This window comes from Narcine bancroftii, chromosome 10 (assembly GCF_036971445.1).
Source record: "Narcine bancroftii isolate sNarBan1 chromosome 10, sNarBan1.hap1, whole genome shotgun sequence".
Lineage (NCBI taxonomy): Eukaryota > Metazoa > Chordata > Chondrichthyes > Torpediniformes > Narcinidae > Narcine > Narcine bancroftii.
Genome location: NC_091478.1, coordinates 69,070,075 through 69,094,981, shown reverse-complemented (window position 1 = coordinate 69,094,981; position 24,907 = coordinate 69,070,075). Strand labels below are relative to the sequence as shown.

Sequence of the window (24,907 nt, the reverse complement as noted above, 5' to 3'; positions counted from 1 at the left end):
ATGGGGGTCCTTGGTGGCACCAGATTACAACAGCTTGGTTTAGATCCTTCATCAAAGGCAAACAGAGGAAAAGATGGGAGCAGGTATAACCAGACACAGAGGAGGGGGAAGGTAGGTGACAGCATTTCATGGGATTACTGTACCATCCTGAGGGGCTGGTCCAACAGAACACAGAGCAGTATAACAACAGGAACAATCCCTTCAGCTGATCATGGGGCCAGATTGAACAAATCCCATCTGCCTGCCAGAGTCTATATGCCTTCATTTCTTGCCTGTTGACATCTGTTTAAATGCCTCTTAAATATAGCTATCACATCTACTTACATCACATCCTTTAGGAAAAACAAGAGATTTTACATTTAAATATATTTTAAAAGTTAGCCTCTCTTATTTCAGAATTCAAAACCTACAAATTGTTTAAATGAACTATCTCTATTGTTTGTATTCCTGTTACCCAGAGTTGTGTACTGCAACGAGTCATCGGGAGATGTGCCCCAAAACATAATGTTGGTCAGCATTGAGCCAAGGAGGAGCGATAAGCAGCAAGAAACTCGTTGGACCCGGGTGAAGGGACTTCTTGCTGGGCGCTCAATAACAGAAATCCAGATGTGTTGATCTGTCAAACTTTCAGCTATCTTCATGAAGAACACGTTTCTGCAGCATTTAAACAAAAACATTAATACAGGGATTATTTAATGCCCTCAGAACACAGTGCATACAAGTTTATGCAAGATTACAGTTTCATGAAGGGGTGAAATTTTCTTTGATTAATGTTGGCATTACTAACATTAAAACAGGATCTTCAATATTAATGGCTTTCACCAGTCAACCACACTGAATTAAATGTTCATGGAGAACAAGGGAAAATAAAAACAAACAAGCACAGATAACTAGGAAGAGCGTAGAACCACAAATCCGATATATTTAATTGATTACTGGAAGTGCTTCAGTTCCTCGTCAGAAGCTGCATGGAATACTTTGTCCAGTACATTTTCTCCAATGTCGACTGCTAGCCACGAATTGCAGATAAAATACCACTGTTGGCCTGCTTTAACATCCACCACAGTCACATGATTCACATACCTGCAGGAGAAGAAAAGTTGAGCATCAAAAACTGAAAGATAAATGGAAGGAAATAGAAAATAATGAATTAACACAGAGACATGTTCAATCCTGTGCAATATGCAGTGCAGGGAAATATCGACCCACTTGCAGCCATTCACTCCTCTACCCAGATGGTCATCCATCCAGATGGTCCTGTGAAAAACCAGCATTTCTGATGGTGGTGTTTTTCTCGAACTGCTGCAGTCATTTTGGGGACAACTTTCCAGAACTTAGACCCAGTGATGACAAAAAGCCAGTGATGTTTCCAAGTCAAGATGGTGCAAACCAGGATGTGTACGTGCAGTTGATGGTGTTCTCTTCTCCTTCCTAGTGGGAGAGCTTGTGGGCATACAATGTGATGTGCTGTCAGAGTAAGGAGGGGAGTGACGACAGTGCATTTGGTGGGTGACGTACAAGGCAGTCACTGTGGAGAACTTGCTAACCAAGCCAGCTGTTTTGTGTTGTATGGTGTTGAGTTGCTGGCAACTCCTCATTTGTGTCCTGTAGAAGGTGGAAAGGCCTTGGCATTTCCAGGGTCGGTGGAGGGTAGGAAGTTAGCCATAACAGGAAGCAATGTCTGACCTGATATCACTGTAGAGATGATGTTAAGGATTCAAAGGGCTACCTCTGTTGAGTATGCCTTGCCAGATGGACAAGATGTAGTCAGGCATTGTGATAGTAGTCTGGCACATCATCTAGAAGACTGGACTCTGGCAATATGGTTATTTCAGGCTATGTCTGGACTCAAGTAAGATAACTCCCCCAATTTAGGCATCAGCACCCAAATCTTTGAGAGAAAGAAGGACTTTGCAAGGTCAACTGGGTTAAGGGCAACGTAGCTGGGTCCAAATTCTGTGCATTGGTTGATGACAGGTGGTCTTTTCATTTTTATCCCTTACCTGCTTCAAAGTAATGGTAGCTGGGCAGCATTGCTGTGCTACTTCAGAGGGCACTTAAAAATCAATTATATGATTATTCCTATACAAGCCAGACTGTGTAGGGATGGAAGGAATATTCCCTCAAGGAACATTAGTGAACCTGACTTTTTAATCCTGACAATCCTAACTTAAGACATGTTGATGCTATTTTTCCTTAAATTCCAGATGGATTTAAAAGCCGCCAGCTACCATGGTGGGATTTAAATTCAGGTCCATGAATTGTTGACTCAGGATTCTGGAGAATAATAATGCACAATCATGAATCAATTCCAGATAAATGAACACAATGGTATTAAAAACAGAAAATAGCTACAGAACTTCAACTGTCAGAAACACAATAATGTATAATTCATTATACATTATAAAACAGTTTGTTTCATAAAACAAAAATACAGAACAATGACGTGTAAAAATCATCCCCTAGTACATACATGTTAAAGGTGCCATTTTTGACAGAGTTCCTTTCACTGACTCCCAATCAATCTCTTACCCACTTGATGATGAAACAAAGTCATTTTACTCAAGTTTACTCGACTCTCAAAGACCTGATGTCAAACTTTAATATCTGGGATGTTATTTTAGGGATGTATGTGTCATTTGTTCAATTCTGACTTAATTCTTCCTTGATTTATCGGAGTTTTTTTTAAATTTTTGACAGGAAACTGTAATACAATTATGAAACTTCTCTTCCTCCATTTATTTGCATGTTCAATGAGCCTATCTGCTAAATGTGTTGAGAAATTTGTAGAAGCTAGGCTGTAAAACTCCAGTTTACGCTATATACTATATAGAAGATATTACATACCAAGAAGGACTTGATCCTGAATTGTCATGCCATAATCTTATGTACTGAAGGTTGCCCAGTGAAAAGAAAGTAGTCAGAAGGAATTCATCAGATCCACCTCTCTCAAGGACGGGTTTCTCAGGATCAGTCAGGTGATGAGGATCACTCTGTCCCTCAGAGCCACTGAGCAGAATTATCACCTGTCATGGAACAGCACACTTAAATCATCTCCAGAAATTTATAACAAAATAAAAAGATTTTGAATTTATTTTGTGCATTTTGATCATCGCATGCATTCTAGATGGCACATAACAGGAAGGCTGTGGAGAGGGTGCAGGTGAAGTTCATAGCGGGGATAGCGGGCAAACTGATAGAAGTTTGTAAAATTATGAAAGTATGAGATGGGGTAGATAGAGTCTTTTCTCAGGGTGGAAATGTCAAACACTAGAAAGCATGGATTCAAGATGAGACGGGGAAAGTTTGAAGAATTGTAAGGTAAGCTACTTTGCACCCAACTGAGAAATGACTTTGATTCAAATTAAATAAACTGAGAGGAAGAAACAAGCAAGAACTTTGTTCCACAATTCAGTATCAATTATGGCTTTTAGACTGCATGTAACAGCACAATCAATGAAATTTGTCATTACATGAGCAGTCTAAAAAGAAAAGTGCAGGAATTTTTAGTCAATTCCTGCACCGCAATTTATCCTGCAGGACCCCAACTACTTTACGGGGGAAGCCTGCAGTCTAAATCGCACCACAAACTCATTTCATGAATTCGACATCCAGCTGACGATGCAGCCATGTTGCTCCACGTAAAAGCACCAGGATTAACGCACACAGGAACTTAAGGCATGCAGTGTAGATGAACACAAGGTGAGTAATTATGTTCATTTATGTTAAATTTTTCACAGATTTCTCCAACATTGTTGTCTAATAAAAACTCTAAAGACTTCATCAAACCTTAGCTGTGGTGGTTGCCCCTCTGCGGAAACCGGTGTGGACTTTGATCAGGTAACCATATTGTGCAAGTGGGTCATTATCACGCAAGACTGTCACTTTCACCTGAAAACAAAAAGTCCACCATCAGTGAAGGACAAGCATCCACGTCAAGAGGAAATGTAAATGAGCACACTGAAATAACCAGCTCCAGTCAGGATCTAATACGAACAGATTGATTGTCAGAGTGCATAGATGACATCTCATAGCCCTGAGATTCTTTTTTCCAGTGGGACAGGCAGAATTTCTACTTATTGGCAGAGCCAAAAAAACAGTACTCAAGAAAAAATATACAGTATATGCAAAAGAGAGAAATAACCACAAACCGACTGTGCAACACAGAAAATAAATATTATGTAATAAATAATGTGCAAAGTAAGAACCCTTAAACGAGTCTCAGATTGAGTCTGTCAGTTCCTGCACCGCAATTTATCCTGCAGGACCCCAACTACAGCCACAACAAGATTCTATAACCAAAATGAGGTACTGGTTTTATTCTACTTGTGTAACATATTCCAACATTTAAGTTGGGAATGCACACATCCTTCCTGTATTTTATCTTTACAATCGCATCTTCTTCCCTATAATGTCCAGTTTGCCATTTTTGGTCCGAACCTTTACCAAAGCTAACATTTTACACTTTCAATTTTTCAGTTAATTTTCTTCTTCACTCTTTCATTTGCTCTCCAGTTACAGTGTAGATGTGAAAAGTTAATACAGGTACCTAACCTTTTATCTGGGATTTTGAACACCGGCACAAACCCGCACTTTTTTCAGTAGATGACAACGAAGATGGAATTTGGCATCAAACATGACCTGACGCGACCCTCACTCAACTCCCATGTATCCCGTCACGCTCTGCGTCGATAATTTTTGGTATCGTCACCTAATAAGTGGCCCTTCATGGTGCACACCGTCGCTAATTAGTACATTTATCACTTTATAAGAGCAACTCTCTGTCAGGTATTATCGCTGATTAGGGCGATCATTACTTTATAAGAGCCCCTCCCTGTCGAGCATCATCGTCACCTGCCCTATATTTGCGATATTTGAGTTGCAATGTGCGTTTACTGCATTTGCACAGTTTGAGATGTCGGAGTCAGTTTTACTGTAAGATTTTTAAAAAACAAGTTAGTGACATTATGGCCTTTTATGGACTTTATTTATCCAAATTCATTTAACATCCCACACCCCCTGTTTTGTTAATTTTTGAAACATCACTTTTGCTTAAAGGGACTGCCATTTTAAAATGATTCCAAAATCTGGAAGATTCTGAACAATGGCAGGTATCCATTCCTGACAACCCCAGATTAAAGGTTAGGCACCTGTACATGAAAGGATAAATTGAAGCTGACAGGAGGGTCATGAGGAATCTATTGGACGATTTAAACCTGCTTTGATTTGAGTTTGAGGCAGAGCGGAGAGTGGTAACACTACTGTTGAGGATAAGGAATCTCAGGTTTGTATGTGATGTATGTTCTCTGACAATAAATGAGAAATGAGAAGCCTTTGTGAGGAAGCAGGTTTGGTTCAATGGGACAAAAATTACCAGAAGGCAAACCATTCTATTCACAAAGACAGAAACCTTTATATACAAATGACTGAAATAATTTTAAGTTTGGATATCCAACAAGCAGTTTGACTGTGAAACCAAAGAAAGAGTCAAAAAGAAACAAGTAAAAATTAAATCTTCACTTCTACCCACTATCTCCATCCCCAAATTCTGTACTTAGGAAAAAGAAGTGAGGCAAGGAAAGATTCAGGGAGACATCAGGGATAAGTTTTTTTAGTTTTTAAGTGTAGAGTATGTCTGGAATGAATAGCCAGGGGTAGTGGTGAAGGCTGGAGCAATAGGACCATTCAAGAGACTCTTAGATAGGCACATGAATGAAAAAAAGTGTTATGAGATCGGGAGGAATTAAGTGTTTTTTGGGTAGGTATATATAGGTTAGCTCAACAATGTGGGCCAAAGGGCCTGCACTGTGCTATAATTTTTTTTTGTTCTATGTCCTATGCTCCAAGTTAAGGATTTTTATTTTAAGTACTCGAGAGACAATGTCACGTCTAGGAAAAGATCATACAAATTCAATTATCATTCCAATGAATTGGACCCTTGCCTTGCTTAGTTTAGCATTACATAAAGATTTCACAGCCTTATAAAATTGATCCTAAAATCTCATCCACAAATATCCACACAACTGGCTGTGACACTGGAAAATAAGATGAAATAATGGAAATAACTTTTTATAGAAAAAAAAAATTAAAAGCATCACCGAGTTTAGAGATTCAATGTGTAACCAAGTCCTTTCCCCATCTAATCTGCATTATTAATCCAATATTGATCATGGAAATATCCCCTCACCTTGTTTAAGTCATTTTTATCTTTCATTCGAGCCCAGACCACTGCAATAATGTAAACACCAAAGATGCTGCCCACCAGTGACACCACCACAGGGTTTTGATGAGTTTGGGCAAATAATTCTGGTATCTGTGTCAAGTCCAGAGCATTCGGCATAACTATGAAGGTGGTTCCAAAGAAAGTCAGATGGTTGCAAAGACAATGAGTGTAGTCAGGTGTTGTCTTTAGCCCAACCTGCAATAAAATAAAGGCAGACTGTGTGACAGACCGCTACCCACCCAGTGTGACACTGTAGTCTGGATTATGGAGGGTCATGTGAACCCTCCATGTGGAATCTGGTGGAAATGTGAACTGTGGAGGGGCATCTGGAACCTGATCAGAAGTCACCTCACCTGTCAATAAAGGTCAAGCTTTGCCCACAGGTCAATGCATATCTGGTCACTGGCCCTTTTAATTGCCTCATTGATACTTGGGCCGGACTCTCCAGCTGATGACACTATAAGGCCCACCATGTGTGAGCCATCCTCTTCTTTTTCTTCTGGGACGAACCCAAGCTCCCCTCCAGGTTGGGAACCGTGGGCAATGTTGGTGCGCAGGCAAAGGGTTGAGAGCTGCAGTATTGTGTGCCTAATGTCCCTAGTTTAGTTAGATAAGAGCCTTGCCTGCCAGGATATCAAAGGGTGGTGGGTATAATATGTTGCAACTTGATTGTAAAGCCTTCTACCTGCGAGTGATTGTGAGAGTATCGTTTAATCTGGTGTGTATGTGTGTCTTTTACCCCTGTTGTGTCTTCACTACATGGGTAAATAAAAACTACTCTTCAATCAGCTGCATTCAGACTTGTTACTCTTGGGACCCATCGAGCTGGTTTCACACTCACTACAGACACTTAAGCCGTTACACGCACAATGCATCACACACATCATTACACATGCAGTGCTATACTCTTGCCATTAACAGAAATTTCAAACTGCATGTAATAAAGCAGAAATACTGTTCAGCCTACTGCCCATGCTAATATTACGAGTATAATACAGTCTGTATTCCTATTTAATGAAATGTTACATTTTACTTCATTAAATCCATTACAAAAATATGAGATCTATTTGATTTCAAAGGGTACACCAGATAACAAATCTGCTCTCACAGCCCATCAACACCTGATGGGATATGCACCAATATAGATAATTTATTCAACAGGGAAAAAGATTGAGTTAAACATCATTTCAACCATATAAATAAGCATTTAATGCTCCAGTGGTGGTCTCACACCTCCATAAAAGAAATGTCAAAAATTCCCATGCACTATTGTTTACAATCTGGGACTGTACACAATTTATAGAGTTTTGTTTTAAATTACAAACCATTTATTTGTCTGAACAACTTACTTGGCATTGATCAGTTGACCAATTTTGTCGTTGCCAGAACAAACACTGTGTCGCAAAGACATTGACAGTGTAGTTTATAGCCTCTGCCTGGGCAGTCTCCGGAGATGTGACCATCACATAGTAAACTCCTACTCCATGTATTAGCATTCCAGGAGTCAAAATCCAGGTATATATGTTATCTTTGGAAGCACAAATCAATGTTAGATGTTCAGAAGAAAGTCAAGTCTACAAAATATAATATAATCAAATATGAATTCCTGAACATCCCCATACACATCCCAACAGATTTTTATTTACTGTCTCTTCCAGTTCAAATGTTTTTTTTAAACCACCTGACTGTACATATACAACCCATTGAAATAAAATCAGAATCAGGTTTATTGTCATGAACATATGTCATGAAATTTGTTGTTTTTCCATCAGCAGTATTATGCATTACAAGTGCAAAATTGCAATAAATTACAATTCCTAAATACAAGATTTTTTTTAATTAGTGTGCTGTAATGTAAATAAATATTGGGAGAATTTGGTAAAATTAGAGTAGGTTACATACATACACACATTTTAAAACAGATCTTATTTGAAATACTGAAGAATTCATATTCAGTGAACTTTACAGAAACTATGGTAGGTGATAATTGAAATGACGACATAAAATGAATAGACCATTGTCTTGGACTGGAGACACTTTGGCCATTTGCAAGGATCTACATGGGGCACACAGAAAGGTCACTCCTGGGTTCTTGTTTACCTAAAACAACAAATGTAACTCCTATTGCTTGCTGGAGAAGGTGACGGTTTTGGTGGCAAGTGCGAGAATGAAGGACATGTGGCTAGCAGTTTGGTATCTCAGATGAAGAGAGAGACTGAACAGTCACAGCTGAAGCAAGCAGGAAAAGCTTGGTAGAATTGAAACAGAAAGCTCCAGAGCGGCAGATGGCTGGAAGTGCTATCTGTCTGATGTTTCTCTTGGAATAAGTAGAACAGAAAGGAACTTTGTACTAGCCTGAAAGAAAGAGGTTATCATCTGGAGAACCCTGATGGGGCAAGTTTCATCAGCAAGACATTGAGGTGACTAATGGTGGTACCTCAGTTGTGGAAATCCTGGAACAACAAATCTCTCTCCGCAAACCCTACAAGAACATAGGAACATAAGAAGTAGGAACAGGAGTAGGCCAAAAATGGCCCATCGAGCCTGCTCCACCATTCAATACGATCATGGCTGATCTAATTTATGACCTAACTCCACCTACCTGCCTTCTCCCCATATCCCCTAATTCCTCTATCATGTAAGAATTTATCTAACCAAATTTTAAATATGTTTAATGAGGCAGCCTCAACCACTTCCCTGGTTAGAGAATTCCAAACATTCACTGCTCTCTGGGAAAAACTATTTTTCCTCATCTCTGTCCTAAATCTACTCCCCCGAATCTTGAGACTGTGTCCTCTCGTTTTAGTTTCCCCGGCCAGCTCAAAAAACCTTCCTACATCTATCCTATCCATACCCTTCATAATCCTATAGGTTTCTATAAGATCTCCTCTCATTCTTCTGAACTTGAGCGAATACAATCCTAGATGATTTAATCTTTCATCATAAGTCAACCCCTTCATCCCAGGGATCAACCTAGTAAACCTCCTCTGGACCGTCTCCAAAGCCAGTATATCCTTCCTCAAATATGGAGACCAGAACTGGACACAGTACTCCAGGTGCGGTCTCACCAGTACCTTATACAGTTGCAACATTACCTCCCTACTCCTGAATTCAATTCCTCTAGCAATGAAGGCCAACATTCCATTTGCCTTCTTAATAACCTGCTGCACCTGCAACCTAACTTTTTGCAATTCATGCACAAGCACTCCCAAGTCCCTCTGCACAACAGCATGCTGTAGTTTTTCACCCTTTAAATAATATTCAGCTCTTTTATTTTTCTTGCCAAAATGGATAACCTCACACTTACTAACATTGTACTTCATCTGCCAGACCTTTGCCCACTCATCCAGCTTAACTATATCCCTCTGCAGACTCTCCACATCCTCATTACAATTTGCTCTTCCACTCAATTTGGTGTCATCCACAAACTTGGCTACACCACATTTTGTCCCCTCCTCCAAGTCATCAATGTAAATGATGAACAGTCGTGGGCCTAACATTGACCCCTGCGGCACCCCACTTACCACTCTCTGCCAACCTGAAAAACTCCCATTTATCCCAACTCTTTACCTCCTGTCAGACAACCAATTTTCAATCCAGGCCAATATACTTCCCTGGACTCCACTTTCCTGTAACTTACTGAGAAGTCTCTTGTGCGGCACCTTATCAAACGCTTTCTGGAAATCCAAATATACAAAATCAACCTGTTCTCCTCTATCCACCGCACCCATTATATCCTCTAAGAAACCTTCCTTAGCAGTAAACATTTACCTTTCGAGCACCAAAGCCTGGTGATCTTTATACATGTTAAATTCTGTGCTCAGTATAAGAATTGCCTGCAACCAGAGAACTTGGAAGAAGGAGAAGTGAGATTGAACTGTGAACCAAAGAACTTTTCTTAAATTTACACACACATTACATACACGTGTGCTTAGAATTAGAAGGGGGCTAAGTTGGGTTTAGTTAAGTTAATAGAGATAAGTTAAAGTTTGATTCTGTTTTCATGTTTCAAGATAATTAAAAACAACTTTTAAGTAACCATTTGTTATGGTGAATATCTATTGCTACTGGGTTGTGGGGTCCTTTGGGCTCTTAACAACATAGAAAAGGAAATGTGAGGTGGTGCCCATTGGTTCATTGTCTAGAGAAATACAATGCACACACACACTACACAAAACAAGCATATAGTTTATTGCAAGCACACGATGGGAGCAATATGGTCAAACAGTTTATATTTGGGACTAAGAAGAGATATAATTGAGAGATTATGGTAATTGCCACTAATTACATTTCAAACTAAACCTCTATTGTTACTTGTTCCACTCATTGGAAGAATATGACTTTAGGCCACAAAATATTATACAAAAAGAAAGGGAAGGATCCCACATCTGCCATCGGGTACAGCGGAGTGATACAGCATGAAAACATCTGGCATGGTTAGCGGCACAGAAAATGTAGTGATTAGCACAACGCTGTTACAGCGCCAGCGATGGGGGTTCAAATCCGGCACTATCTGTAAGGAGTTTACACCTTCTCCCCGTGTCTACGTGGGTTTCCTCCAGGTGCTGTGGCTTTCGCCTATCCTTCAAAAATGTATGAAGGCTGTAGGTTAATTGCGTGGCACAGGCTTGTTGACCGGAAGGACCTGTTACTGTGCTGTACATCTAAATTTAACTTTAATCACACATCTTTGCCACTAACAACATTACCATGCAAATCACAGCTGTTCATAAAAATAACCATGTCATCCTTTGGATGTGAAGTGGTGAAGACTTTCACACGACCCACTCCTCAGGAGAGAAGGGGGAGGAACATCAACCAGCAATGCAAGTAAAAAGAGCAGTAACTGCAGATGGTTCAAAAGTACAATTGGAAAAAGTGCTGGAAATGCTTGATGGTCTAACAGCGTCTGGGAAAAAGGATCAGTTATCAGAACTAGGAAAAATTATAAAACTATAGGTTGCAGAGAGGGGGAATAAAGAATAATTGGAACAACTCTGGTAGCCTGGGGACCAGCAGAGATAGAATTGTGGTGCCAATAGAGTGGGGATCATGAAGGGTTGTTCATTGTGGATGATCTGTCTAGAGAAGAAAAGAGAGAGAAATGGACAGAAGAGAGAGAGAGAAGGACAATGCCTCAACTGTGAGATACTACACACTGCAGTGGTTGCCAATCTGAATCAAGAGTCTGAATCCTATTATGGACATTATCCCAGTACATTGCGCACACACCCGTTTCTCCAACTTCTGGTGGCAGTGAGTGGGGAGAATTAGAATGATTAACTTTGGAGCCATTATTTACTGCCAGATGTACTGAGATACAGTGAGCATCTAAATTTATGTAGAATAAATGAAATGGATTGAATGGCCTTTCATCCACAGTTATGAACTGATCAAAGCAGTAATATTCTGGGCGAGAATCAAACTCTCAACCCTTCACAGTCAAATTGTTGGAAACGTTGAAAATCTGAAACAGCGGGTTGTTGGACATCCACATCTGTAGGTAACATCCATAAAGTGAAATGGTTAGCTTGATATTTTAGGAGTTCATTCTTCTGAAGAATAAACCTTGAAAAATCATAAACAATCAATTGTCTTCACAGTTAGCACTTAATTTACTCTGAATAATTAGCAATTCTGATGCTTTCATTTGGATTCCTATCATTTTCATCCTCCCACTGGGATCCAAACTGGAAATAGTAACTACTTAACTGATCATTTAACAAGAGATGAGATGTCACTAAAAAATTTTCTGAAGATAATATTCCTAGGAATGAAAATTTCCCACTTATATAATATTAAAAATGGAAAAAGATATCAATTTACCTCCATGGTCATCTAGAATGGGAAGAGCTGTGTGCAGCTCAAACGCTGTCTCAGTTGGTATATACTGAAAGGCAAGAAACAGCTGAAGTGGGCACTGTTTTTCTGGTTTTATATTGATTACCACCGTGTCTTCATCAGAAGTGACATTTAGTTCCATAGTCAAGGGGTTTGTAAATGACATGAACACTTCGGTTACATTATTCCTGAAAAGATTAATCTGTAAATAAAAGAAGAACTATCAAAAGCATTCATCAACATTGCAAGATTTTAAAGTCTGAAGAAGAGAAAGAATGAAGAGTTAAGTGATGGTGACCACAATCCTGGCCCAAGTTGTGACTCAGTCACTCAGCACTTACTGAGACTAGCTAATTAAACTCTCATGAAGTCCAAGGCTTAATCAACTTTGTTCTAACAAAACCCAGACTCTACATTATTTGAAGACATTGATAAATACTCCAGATTTTAACAAGATTCAATTTCAGATGCTGCCAATAATCAATTATGACAAGCTGGAAAGTGCATGGTTTGTCACAGATGGATATGCCCCACATCTGTTTGACCTGCTGAGTTTCTCCAGCATTTTATGTTTTTACTTGTTATCCAAGAAGAACACAAACATCACTTCAGTGGATTTTAGCAGGAACATGATGCTTTAATACAATAAAAAGCGGGGATAGTAAGGAACATCTTGTGTGCCCGATAGTCAGAGTATAGCTTTTAGTCAGATTTTAATAAATGCACATTTGATTAACAGTATATTCAGTATAAAAGACAAAGGAGGAAAAATCCAACACCCAACCCCAACCAACCAATTTTCCCCTGCAACCACTGCAACCGTGTCTGCCTGTCCCGCATCGGACTTGTCAGCCACAATCGAGCCTGCAGCTGACGTGGACTTTTACCTCCTCCATAAATCTTCGTCCGCGAAGCCAAGCCAAAGAAAAAGAAGAATATTCACACTAACTTTGAAAAACAATCACTTGCTGGAACTCGAAAGGTATTGACACAAAGCCCGAATAATAACAGGGATTACCTCCATGTTCTCTGATAAATTGTAGACTGCTACTTCAGAGTCATTACTGTCCAGCAGAGACAAACTGCCCACGTTCCCGGTGAGCTGTTTATCACCAATTGATGAAAAAGGATTGAATTCAAAACCAGCCAGCTGTAAAACAGATAGAGGTCTTCACAATCTGAAAATAACAGTTCATTTTACAGGTTAATCAATTAACTAGCTGAATGGACGGCTTCTGTGCCATCTATCCTACTTCAGGACATTATGCCAAGAAGAAAATGCAATGACTCACTTTTATTTGAATTGAAGCATCTGCATCAATGACGTGCTTTAGAGCATGTTGGGAGGGAAAGGTGAAGCTTACACGGCCAGGTCCTGGAGTAGACACCGTGCTGCTTGACAAGTCAACTGATCTATTCCTGTGATAAAAACATGCGTCACTTTCCAGTGCTAATATGTGCTTTGTCCATTAATACTCTGGTATTGACATGGGACAAATCTTCTGTAGCTCTGAGATCCCCCAATGCCTGAGCCCTGGGCAACGTGGTTTGTCCATCACCCTGACGTAAATTTAAAATTTAAACATACAGCATAGTAACAGCCCCTTTCACCCCACGAGCCTGTGCCGTCCAATTACACCCAAATGACCTACAATCCCTGGCACATTTTGAAAGGTGGGAAAAATCCAGAGCCGCCGGGGAAAACCTACGCAATCCCAGGGAGAATGTACAAACTCCTTATAGACAGTATAGGATTTTAACCCCAGTCCCAATCGCTTGCGCTGTAACAGCATTGGGCTCACTGCTCCGCTAACTGTGCTGCACTGGGAGACCTGCTCCCCACACAGCTCCAAGGCCTTCAATACTCCACTAGTTCTGTTACAACCTCTATTCAAGAACCCAGTCACATTTTATCTGCCAGTAGATCCGCAGGGATTTCAGGTGAAGAACGACTGCATTCCAGTAATTATTACATTATTTCACTTTAAGAGCAATATGTTTTCATCAGGCTGTGGGTCTGACTCGCACTGATCACAGCCCCAAGCCCACCCATCTCAATCATTTCCAGCTCCAGTTCCTAGATCCACTAATCACTAACCCATCAAACTCCCCAAACTTCCTGGTCACTAGATCATTGATCAAGACAGCGGCGCTGTGTAGTGATATGTATAGACTGCTGCTGCTCTGTTTGTAAATGGCTGGCCCGCCCACTGATGACTTGACCCCACGTAACCCCTCCCCTGTGACCTGGCCATATGGAGCACATGGAGTTGGGCCAGCTGAAATCTAAATGTGTATTAAAGCCTCTCTCAGTCTTTAGAGTCATTGAGAGTGCGTATCACGCTGCTGTGATGCAGACCCAGGAAGAGCAGGGAAGCAGAGATGTATCTTTCAGCATGCCTCTGCAGGGTCCAACTGCCTGGTTATCCTGCCCAAACATGGAGTTAAACAGGATGCACAGTGATTGTAGTTTAATATTAAAAATGTGCTGGAGAAACTCAGCAGGTCACATAGTGTCCATAGGAAGCAAAGATATATAACCAACATTTCAGACCTGAGGCCTTTTGTCAAGGTATGAGCAAAAGCAGGCAGGCACCTGAATAAAAAGGCTGGAGAGGAAGGGAGATAAGGGCAGGGAGAAGAGCACAGGCCAACACACAAGAGATCATAGATGGGTATGGTGGGAGGGCAGAAGAGATGATAGGAGAGGGATAGCTCTCTGAATGGAGAGGGAAGGGGGTGGAGAATTAGAGGAAAGGAGATAGAGGAACACCCTGGGGAAGAGAGGGAGGGAGAGGGTCCTAATGGCATCTGGAGAGGTCAATCTTAATGCCATCCTGTTTGAGAGTGCCATAAGGAATATGAGGTGTTGTTCCTCCAATTTGCGGGTGGCCTGTTTGGCAGTGCATGAGGCCATGGTCAGACATGTTGGTGTAGGAATGGGATGGGGAATTGAAATAGTTGACCACTGGGAGGTCTCTGCTATTATAATAGACAGTGAGAAGGTGCTCAGTGAAACGATCTCTTAGCCTGTGTCCAGTATCCCCGATGTAAAGGAAACCACAACAGGAGTACTGGATACAGTAGAGGATTCCTGCAAATTCACAGGTGAAGTGTTGGTTCACTTGGAAGGACTGTTTGGGATATGAATGGTAGTGAGGGAGGAGGTGTGATTGCATGGATCATTTCCTTCAGTCACAGCGGTAGGAACTGAGGGGGCAATTGGTGGTAAGCAATGAGTGGACAAGAGTCATGGAGGTAGCTGTCCCTGCGGAAGGCAGAGAGGGGAGGAGTGGGGAGAATGTGTCTCATAGTGCGATCACATTCTAGCTGGTAGAAATTGCAGAGATGGACTGGTAGGTGAAAACAAAGGGATTCCTGTGCTTGTGTCTCGGGGCAAAGGGGACCAAGACAGATGTCGAAGAAATAGAGGGGTGTGGGTTAGAGCTGAGACAGAGAACATCTCAGATAATCTGGCATGGAAGACCTCATCCTGGGAACAGAAGCAATGGAATTGAGAGAAAGAAATTGAATCCTTACAGTGGACAGAGTGTGAAGAGTAGCTGTGGGTATTGGTGGGCTTGTAGAAAATGTCTGTAGAGAGGCTTGTCTCCCAAAATGGAGACAGAGAGATCACAAGAGTGTTGCCAGAGATGGAGCAGAACACTGCTCTACACTAGTTTAAACTTTCTGTGGAACAGAGACAATTGAGATATATTTTTTTACTATCAAAGCCCCACAGAGTGCAGCACCCATCATGATGGTGTTCATCCTCACCAGTCAGTCCAGAACTCAAGGGCATGGGCTCCACAGAAGCAAGTGCAAGAGAATAACCTCCATCCCTAACCCATGCCCATCAAGAAATAGCCTGGGTGAAGGCCTGGCATGGAACTTGGCAGCCAAAAGCATCACTAGGCCACAGGTTCTTGGAAACCTGATATTAGTTCCAGGATTCACAAGGGTGCTGATGGGGAGCAGGGCACCCATGGGTGCTCACAGCCCTCTAATCAGTTCAGGAGCTCAGATCAGGAGTCAAAGAGGCAAACGGAGCACCGGTTCACAGGTTCAAGAGGTCGTGTGGCCATAGAGGTTACAGGAGCACAGGAGGCAGTGGAAGTGGAGGAGGTGATGGGACCCACGGACACGATGGCCCAAGAAGGACTTATTTTGCTTCTCTTTCTGCTCTTGATTGTAGTACTGGACTAGTGGCTCATCTTTGTGTACCTTTACAGGGCAGACAGAAGAAAACAAATGTTGTGCCCATGACAACAAAGGAATCTCCCGAATCCTGAAAATAACAAATATCCCCATTCCAAACATCCCTTCAGCTCAGACTAGAAGGGCCAAAAGGCCTGCTTCTATGCTGTAGTGTTCTTTGGTGCTGATGCTCTATAGGATTAGGAATGTGATAAAACTGAGCAGAGTTATATCTCTTTGTCGCTAAATGTCACATGGGTTGTGATTCGATACAATTATAATCAAATATGATTTGTGCACCACTTATTCTGAAAGGATGACTGGGGTAAAAAAAACACAGATATTCTTTGCCTTTGTCGAAGAAGCACTTGGCATTTTTAAGCCATTGTCTTTTTTGTTTTAAAATGTTTAATACCTCAATGAAATTTAAAACTAAAAGATCATATCAGTTTTAAATCTGTCAATAGCCTTTATTTTAAGGTTCAACTTTCAGTAGCAATATTAATGTGTTACCTGCTCAGGTATATGCTGAATTTCATTCCCTGCAGAATAACTGGTTTATCTCCTTCCTTAATCATGGCTAGAAATGCATCTTGTATTTTGTCCAGAGACTGGATCAGATTGCTTGTAACGGTTGCCATCTAATGGAAGGACAGTAAGCATTATTTCTTTGCATTTATTTTGTTAAGACATTGTTCCCCTTCATTTCACTTCTATCACTCATGGAGGTGCCAGTGAGAAATATTTTTCTTTTTCTGATGATCTTGAAATAGTGCAGAAGGTTGGGGTAGGATAAAGTGGGAGAAGAATTTCTGATCTGTGTTCAATAACTTTCTTCATCAGTGCACTTCCAGCCCCACAAGAAAGAATGGAGTGAAACCCAAAAGTCTGCAGACACTGTGATTGTAGTAAAAACACAAAAATGAGGACACTGTGAGACCTGCTGAGTTCCTCAGGCAGTTTTGAGTTTTCACCACAAATATATATTGTTTGGTCTGATCGGATCTGATGAAACAGGGAATTCCAGTGGGGGATCTTTCAGGGAGCAGTAATCGTGGAGAAGGTCAAGAGTGAGAACCTATATTTAAAAGAATGTTAATTTCAATGGATTGAGAAATGGAACTAGCCAGGTTAAAACTGGCATCTAGAATGTACAGTACATTTCCCTACATTCGAAAAGCTTGGGACCGGATATATTTCCAGTTAACTGGATTTTTCGGATAACCGATTAATGGCTTTAAGTGGCCCAGAAGAATCAGCAGAAAACTTGTATCAGTGGTTAAACAACAACAAAAAACAATGGAAGGCTTTTCAAGCAGGAAACATTTAATTCTTACCTAAAAACATGATATCTATAATTCTCACTGTACAAAGCACGAGAGCTCCGGTGGATTCAATGGTGCTAACAGGTGGATTAGAGCCCCACATGAGCATGTAGTGTGAATTTTTTTTTCAAACTTGTGATGTCATGTGGCCATAGAAAAAATAGTTCAGGTAATTGAACTTTTTGGTGAATCGTATTTCAAATATGAGGAAATGTTCTGTACAAACAAAACTATGTTAACAATAGGGAAAGACAAATGATGCCAGATGCTGGAATCCTGAGCAACCAAAGGGGGAAGTCAGCAGGTTAGACAGCATTAATGGGAAGGAATGGTCAGTCAATGGTTAAGTCAAGACCCTTTATCGGATGAAGATAAAATAAAGATTTAAAAACTGAAATACATATATAGAGGAGGGTGGATCCACAGGAGATAGAGTATAGGAAAGAGGAAGAAACAGGTAAGGGGGGAAAAGTTAAAGTAAATTCTGGGTAGAGGACAAAATAAAACACACTTTTATTACTTTATAAAGTAATTTGGGAATGTTCTTATAAGTAAAGCCATTGTTAGTAACAATGGAGTTTTGCAATAAGTCCACCTGGGGCTCTGAGACAAGGATATTTATACAGGCTCACTTCCTCAATCACATTATCTTACAACTACAGTACTTTTTAATACATGAACTCCTCAGACTTGACATCGACATAGCCGCTCTCAGTGAAGTCCGCCTGGCAGATGTAGGCACCCTCCAAGAACGCGGTGTGGGCTACACACTCTACTGAATGAACGACGCCTGTCTGGTGTAGGCTTCATGGTCAAGAACTCCATTGCCTCCAAACTTGAAAACCTCCCGACAGGCCACTCGGACCGGATCATGTCCATGCGACTCCCCCTTCAAAACAAGCGTCGCATCACCCTCATCAGTGTCTATGCTCCAACCCTCCAGGCGGAACCAGCAGAAAAGGACAACTTCTACACTGACCTGCGCAACCTCATTCAACGCACCCCTACAACCGACAAGGTTGTCATCCTTGGCAACTTCAACGCTCGCGTCGGCAAAGACTCAGAAACCTGGCCAGGAATCCTGGGCAAGCATGGTGTCGGCAAGTGCAACGACAATGGGCGCCTCCTGTTGGAGCTCTGCGCAGAACAGTGGCTTGTCATTACAAACACCCTTTTTCAGCAGAGGGACAGTCTGAAGACTACCTGGATGCATCCCCGATCCAAACACTGGCACCTCCTGGACTACGTGCTGGTGCGAGAAAGAGACAAACGAGATGCGCTCCACACCAGGGTCATGCCCAGCGCGGAATGCCACACTGACCACCGGCTGGTTCGCTGCAAGCTCAACCTTCACTTCAAGCCAAAGCCCAGGAACAGTAAAGCCCCCAGAAAGAGGTTCAATGTTGGAAACCTGCAGTCAGACGAAGTGCGAGGAAACTTCCAGGCAAACCTCAAAGCAAAGCTCCACGATGCAATCCGCCTCACGGACTCATCCCCTGAAACCCTCTGTGATCAGCTGAAGACTACCATACTGCAATCCACTGAAGAGGTACTGGGCTTCTCCTCCAGGAAAAACAAGGACTGGTTCGATGATAACAGCCAGGAAATCCATGAGCTGCTGGCAAAGAAGCGAGCTGCCCACCAGGCTCACCTTATAAAGCCGTCCTGTCCAGAGAAGAAACAAGCTTTCCGTCGCGCATGCAGCCATCTTCAGCGCAAACTCCGGGAGATCCAAAATGAGTGGTGGACTAGCCTCGCCAAGCGAACCCAGCTCAGCGCGGACATTGGCGACTTCAGGGGTTTCTACGAGGCTCTAAAGGCTGTGTAAGGCCCCTCACCCCGTCTAAAGCCTGCTGTGCAGCTCAGACGGCAAAGTCCTCCTCAGCGACAAGATCTCCATCCTCAACCGATGGTCAGAACATTTCCAATCTCTTTTCAGTGCCAACCGCTCAGTCCAAGATTCCGCCCTGCTCCAGCACCCTCAACAGCCCCTAAGGCTAGAGCTGGATGAGGTCCTCACCCGGGATGAGACATATAAGGCAATTGAACAACTGAAAAGTGGCAAAGCAGCAGGTATGGATGGAAACCCCCCCAGAGGTCTGGAAGGCTGGTGGCAAAACTCTGCATATCAAACTGCATGAGTTTTTCAAGCTTTGTTGGGACCAAGTAAAATTGCCTCAGGATCTTCGTGATGCCATCAACATCACCCTGTACAAAAACAAAGGCAAGAAATCAGACTGCTCAAACTACAGGGGAATCATGCTGCTCTCCATTGCAGGCAAAATCTTCGCTAGGATTCTCCTAAATAGAATAATACCTAGTATCGCCGAGAATATTCTCCCAGAATCACAGTGCGGCTTTCGCGCAAACAGAGGAACTACTGACATGGTCTTTGCCCTCAGACAGCTCCAATAAAAGTGCAGAGAACAAAACAAAGGACTCTACATCACCTTTGTTGACTTCACCAAAGGCCTTCAACACTGTGAGCAGGAAAGGGCTTTGGCAAATACTAGAGCGCATCGGATGACCCCCAAAGTTCCTCAACATGGTTATCCAACTGCACGAAAACCAACAAGGTCGGGTCAGATATAGCAATGAGCTCTCTGAACCCTTCTCCATTAACAATGACGTGAAGCAAGGCTGTGTTCTCGCACCAACCCTCTTTACTATCTTCTTCAGCATGATGCTGAACCAAGCCATGAAAGACCTCAACAATGAAGACGCTGTTTACATCCGGTACCGCACAGATGGCAGTCTCTTCAATCTGAGGCGCCTGCAAGCTCACACCAAGACACAAGAGAAACTTGTCTGTGAACTACTCTTTGCAGACGATGCCACTTTAGTTGCCCATTCAGAGACAGATCTTCAACGCTTGACGTCCTGTTTTGCAGAAACTGCCAAAATGTTTGGCCTGGAAGTCAGCCTGAAGAAAACGGAGGTCCTCCATCAGCCAGCTCCCACCTTGACTACCAGCCCCCCCCACATCTCCATTGGGCACACAAAACTCAAAACGGTCAACCAGTTTACCTATCTCAGCTGCACCATTTCATCAGATGCAATGATCGACAACGAGATAGACAACAGACTCGCCAAGGCAAATAGCGCCTTTGGAAGACTACACAAAAGAGTCTGGAAAAACAACCAACTGAAAAACCTCACAAAGATAAGCGTATACAGAGCCGTTGTCATACCCACACTCCTGTTCGGCTCCGAATCATGGGTCCTCTACTGGCATCACCTACGGCTCCTAGAACGCTTCCACCAGCGTTGTCTCCGCTCCATCCTCAACATTCATTGGAGCGCCTTCATCCCTAACATCGAAGTACTCGAGATGGCAGAGGCCGACAGCATCGAGTCAACACTGCTGAAGATCCAGCTGCGCTGGGTGGGTCACGTCTCCAGAATGGAGGACCATCGCCTTCCCAAGATCGTGTTATATGGCGAGCTCTCCACTGGCCACCGTGACAGAGGTGCACCAAAGAAGAGGTACAAGGACTGCCTAAAGAAATCTCTTGGTGCCTGCCACATTGACCACCGCCAGTGGGCTGATATTGCCTCAATCCATACATCTTGGCGCCTCACAGTTTGGCGGGCAGCAACCTCCTTTGAAGAAGACCGCAGAGCCCACCTCACTGACAAAAGACAAAGGAGGAAAAACCCAACACCCAACCCCAACCAACCAATTTTCCCCTGCAACCGCTGCAACCGTATCTGCCTGTCCCGCATCGGACTTGTCAGCCACAAACAAGCCTGCAGCTGACGTGGACATTTACCCCCTCCATAAATCTTCGTCCGCGAAGCCAAACCAAAGAAGACGAAGAAATGGTTCATCAAAAATGGATTCAAAGCAATATGTGAAGCCAGCCACCCTGTCCTACAGTCCTTATCAAAGGTTGTTTATCAGAATGACTCCTTATAAAGTATGTTAAGTTCAAACGTCTTATCGCCCTATGGTTCCTGACCTGAAATTGCCTCTAAAGCTGTTTGTCACACACTTGGCCTTCTGTCTGGTCAAATATTTGTCAACCATTGCTTTAACTGTGAGATTCAATGGTTCCATTCATAAGATGTGATCAGTTCCAGTAGCTCCATTACAGATAATTACTCAACTGTACCATTGTGAAGATAAATAATCAAATTCTCTCAGGAACCATGCAAGAATCAAGGAAATCCCAGCTGTAAAAATACCTTAAGGTGAAGGGGTGGGGAGGGGGAAAAGCACTCTTGTAGAAACAAAAAAACAAACAAAAATTACTTTTCTCAATGGGTGAGGAGAAAAGAAAAGTTAAAGAGAGGTGAAAAAAGTAGGCTGAGAAGAGATGCAAACATTCGGATGAAATGGGGTTGAGGGTTACCTATGCTTGGTTAAAAAAAATCAACGTTCATACCGTTCGGCACAAAAGGAGAAATACAATATGTTGTTCCCCAAGTTTATGTTTGGCCTAATCCTAATGAGGCCAAGGTCATTGCAGGAATGACTGGGGGAGTGAACATGGTTGGCTACAGGAAACCCAAGTTTAGAACCACAAATAGAGCACATTTCAATTTTAGGTAAGCCCAGCACCATCTGGTTCATAGAACATGCCCCTCAGCCCACAATGTTGTGCCAACCCATAGATACCAAAAAAACCTAAACCCTCCCTACCTCAACCTTATTTTTTCTTTCATCCATGTGCCTGTCAAAGAGTTTCTTAAATTTCCCTAATGTTCCACCCTCCACCACTACCCCTAGCAATGCATTCCAGGCACCCACAACATTCCGTGTTTAAAAAAAAATACCCTTGATGTCTCCTCCAAACTTTTCTCCCATCACCAATACAGATATCCTCTGGTGTTTTCTACTCCCAACTGTCTACCTTATCTATGCCTCTCATAATCTTGTAGACCTCTATTAGGTCATGTCTCACCCTCTTTGGTCCACAGAGAAAAGTCCTAGATCTGCTAACCTTTTTCCAATCCAGGCAACATCCTAATTAATCTCCTTTGGACCCTCTCCATAGTTTCCACATCCTTCCTGAAATGAGATGACCAGAACTTAACCATTATTCACCAGAGATTTATAGAGCTGCAACATAACGTATCAACTCGAACTCATGAAGCCCAGCATACCATGGTTCTTCTTAACTATCCTATCAACTTGCGCAGCAACCTTGAGAGATCTGTGAATTTGAACCCCAAGGTCCCTCTGGTCCTCCACTCTGTTAAACATCATACCAATAACCATGTACACTGCCTTCAAGTTTGAACTTCCAAAATGCATCACCTCACACTTATCTGGATTGAACTCCATATGCCACTTTTCCACCCAACTCTGCATCCTACCTATAACCTACAATAACCTTCTACATGATTCACCTCCAACCTGCAGACTTACTGACTCATCCCTCTATTTCTTCGTCCAGGCCATTCATAAAAATCACATAGAGCAGGGGACCTAGTACAGATCCCTGTGGAACTCCACTAGTCACAGTCCCTCTGTTTCCATCTCTTCTTGACCTATTCCCTGACTTAATTTTCTTCCCTCATCAATTTCTTTTCCCTTCCCTTTTCCTTATGGTCTGTCCACCTCCTGTTCTATACTCTATTACCTCTGGACCCCTCCCCCAGCTTTGTTCCCCCTTTATATGTATACTTCACTTCTTCATCTTTAACTTAGTCATGAATAAGGGTCCTAACTCAAAACCTTGACAGATCATTTCTAAAGATGAAAATGTTCTGCCTGACAAGTGGAGTTCCTCCTGTAATTCATCATTTGCTCTTTATTAACAATGACTGATGGACAAAAATGTCCTACAACAGTGCATGGCCCTGGAATGTTTCCACTACAGGGAAAAGCCATGCCACAAAATCCAGATAATCACCAAAATGATAGTAACCTTCTAATCCAGGGTTTCCTAACCAGGGGTGCGAGATAACATTTCAGTTTTTTTTATAAATCAATATTCCTTCAATTTGGATAATATGTCAGATGATGAAGAGCTGAAGGAAGATCTTATTGAACTGCACACAAATCGTGTTCTTGAAATGCAGTTTGAAAGCAAAACTTTGGAACAATATTGGTGTTCGGCAATGGACATGTTTCCAAGACTTTGTGAAAAAGCACTAACTGTGCTCATCCCATTCTCGACGACCTACTTATGCGAGTCTGGATTTAGTGCCCTTTTGTCAATCAAGACAAAATCTAGAAATTGCTTGGGTGCACAGGCAGACGTGCCGATTGCTACCAGCAACAAAGTGCCAAGTTTTGAAAAACTCTTAAGCAATAAACAGGAACAAAAGAGTCATTAAATTTAAATTAGTTTATGAACATTTGAACATTAGTTCTTTAATTTTTTAAGAAATTTCATGCATGGATGAAAAATTATTTTTTGTAGGGTTTATGCAACTTTTAATTTGTTGTAATTTTTTTTCCATATGTTTCATTTTTGTTTATATATTAAAAATTGATTATACAAATTTGTTTTGGTCACCTTCACCTTTATTCTTAAATAAGTTATTACTTTAAGGGGTGCGAGAACATATTAAAATTTTTTAGGGGTGCGGGGCATAAAAAAGGTGCGGGGCATAAAAACTGTTCTAATCCATCTCAGTAACTGAGGATGTGACAAAGGGTTGGAGGATTGCAAATGTTACACCTTGTTTGATTTTTTTTTTTAACTCATTGCATCTTTAATGTGAAGCATCAACTTTGTTTTCCCTTCCACAGATGTTGCCTGGCCTGCTGAGTGGTTCCAGTAATATTTTGGGGTTTTTTTTTTTAATTTCTGGTTTCCAGCATCTAGTTTTTGATTTCCAATTTAACCTCACTGGAGGCAAGGCTGCTGGAGATGATAATAATGTGAGACGGTATTAGTTATTTGGATAAGCTTTAGTTGCCCATTCAGAGCCAGCTCTTCAGCGCTTGACGTCCTGCTTTGCGGAAACTGCCAAAATGTTTGGCCTGGAAGTCAGCCTGAAGAAAACTGAGGTCCTCCATCAGCCAGCTCCCCACCATGACTACCAGCCCCCCCACATCTCCATCGGGCACACAAAACTCAAAACGGTCAACCAGTTTACCTATCTCGGCTGCACCATTTCATCAGATGCAAGGATCGACAATGAGATAGACAACAGACTCGCCAAGGCAAATAGCGCCTTTGGAAGACTACACAAAAGAGTCTGGAAAAACAACCAACTGAAAAACCTCACAAAGATAAGCGTATACAGAGCCGTTGTCATACCCACACTCCTGTTTGGCTCCGAATCATGGGTCCTCTACCGGCACCACCTACGGCTCCTAGAACGCTTCCACCAGCGTTGTCTCCGCTCCATCCTCAACATC

At 42.0% G+C, this 24,907-nt stretch overlaps 1 protein-coding gene across 2 annotated transcripts in view; it reads right to left on the bottom strand.

Annotated features, from left to right (window-relative positions):
- The window catches only part of LOC138744703 (polycystin-1-like protein 2), an 84,888-nt gene that overhangs the window by 28,347 nt on the left and 31,634 nt on the right, over positions 1-24,907 (bottom strand). For both annotated transcript variants that reach the window (XM_069901266.1, XM_069901267.1), the window contains exons 7-15: positions 16,775-16,902; positions 13,357-13,483; positions 13,083-13,214; positions 12,050-12,266; positions 7,573-7,751; positions 3,790-3,891; positions 2,848-3,026; positions 937-1,083; positions 455-654 (exon numbers count right to left, since the gene is read on the bottom strand). In XM_069901266.1, the coding sequence (XP_069757367.1) occupies positions 455-654; positions 937-1,083; positions 2,848-3,026; positions 3,790-3,891; positions 7,573-7,751; positions 12,050-12,266; positions 13,083-13,214; positions 13,357-13,483; positions 16,775-16,902 (1,411 nt within the window). The remainder of the gene's footprint in view (positions 1-454; positions 655-936; positions 1,084-2,847; positions 3,027-3,789; positions 3,892-7,572; positions 7,752-12,049; positions 12,267-13,082; positions 13,215-13,356; positions 13,484-16,774; positions 16,903-24,907) is intronic.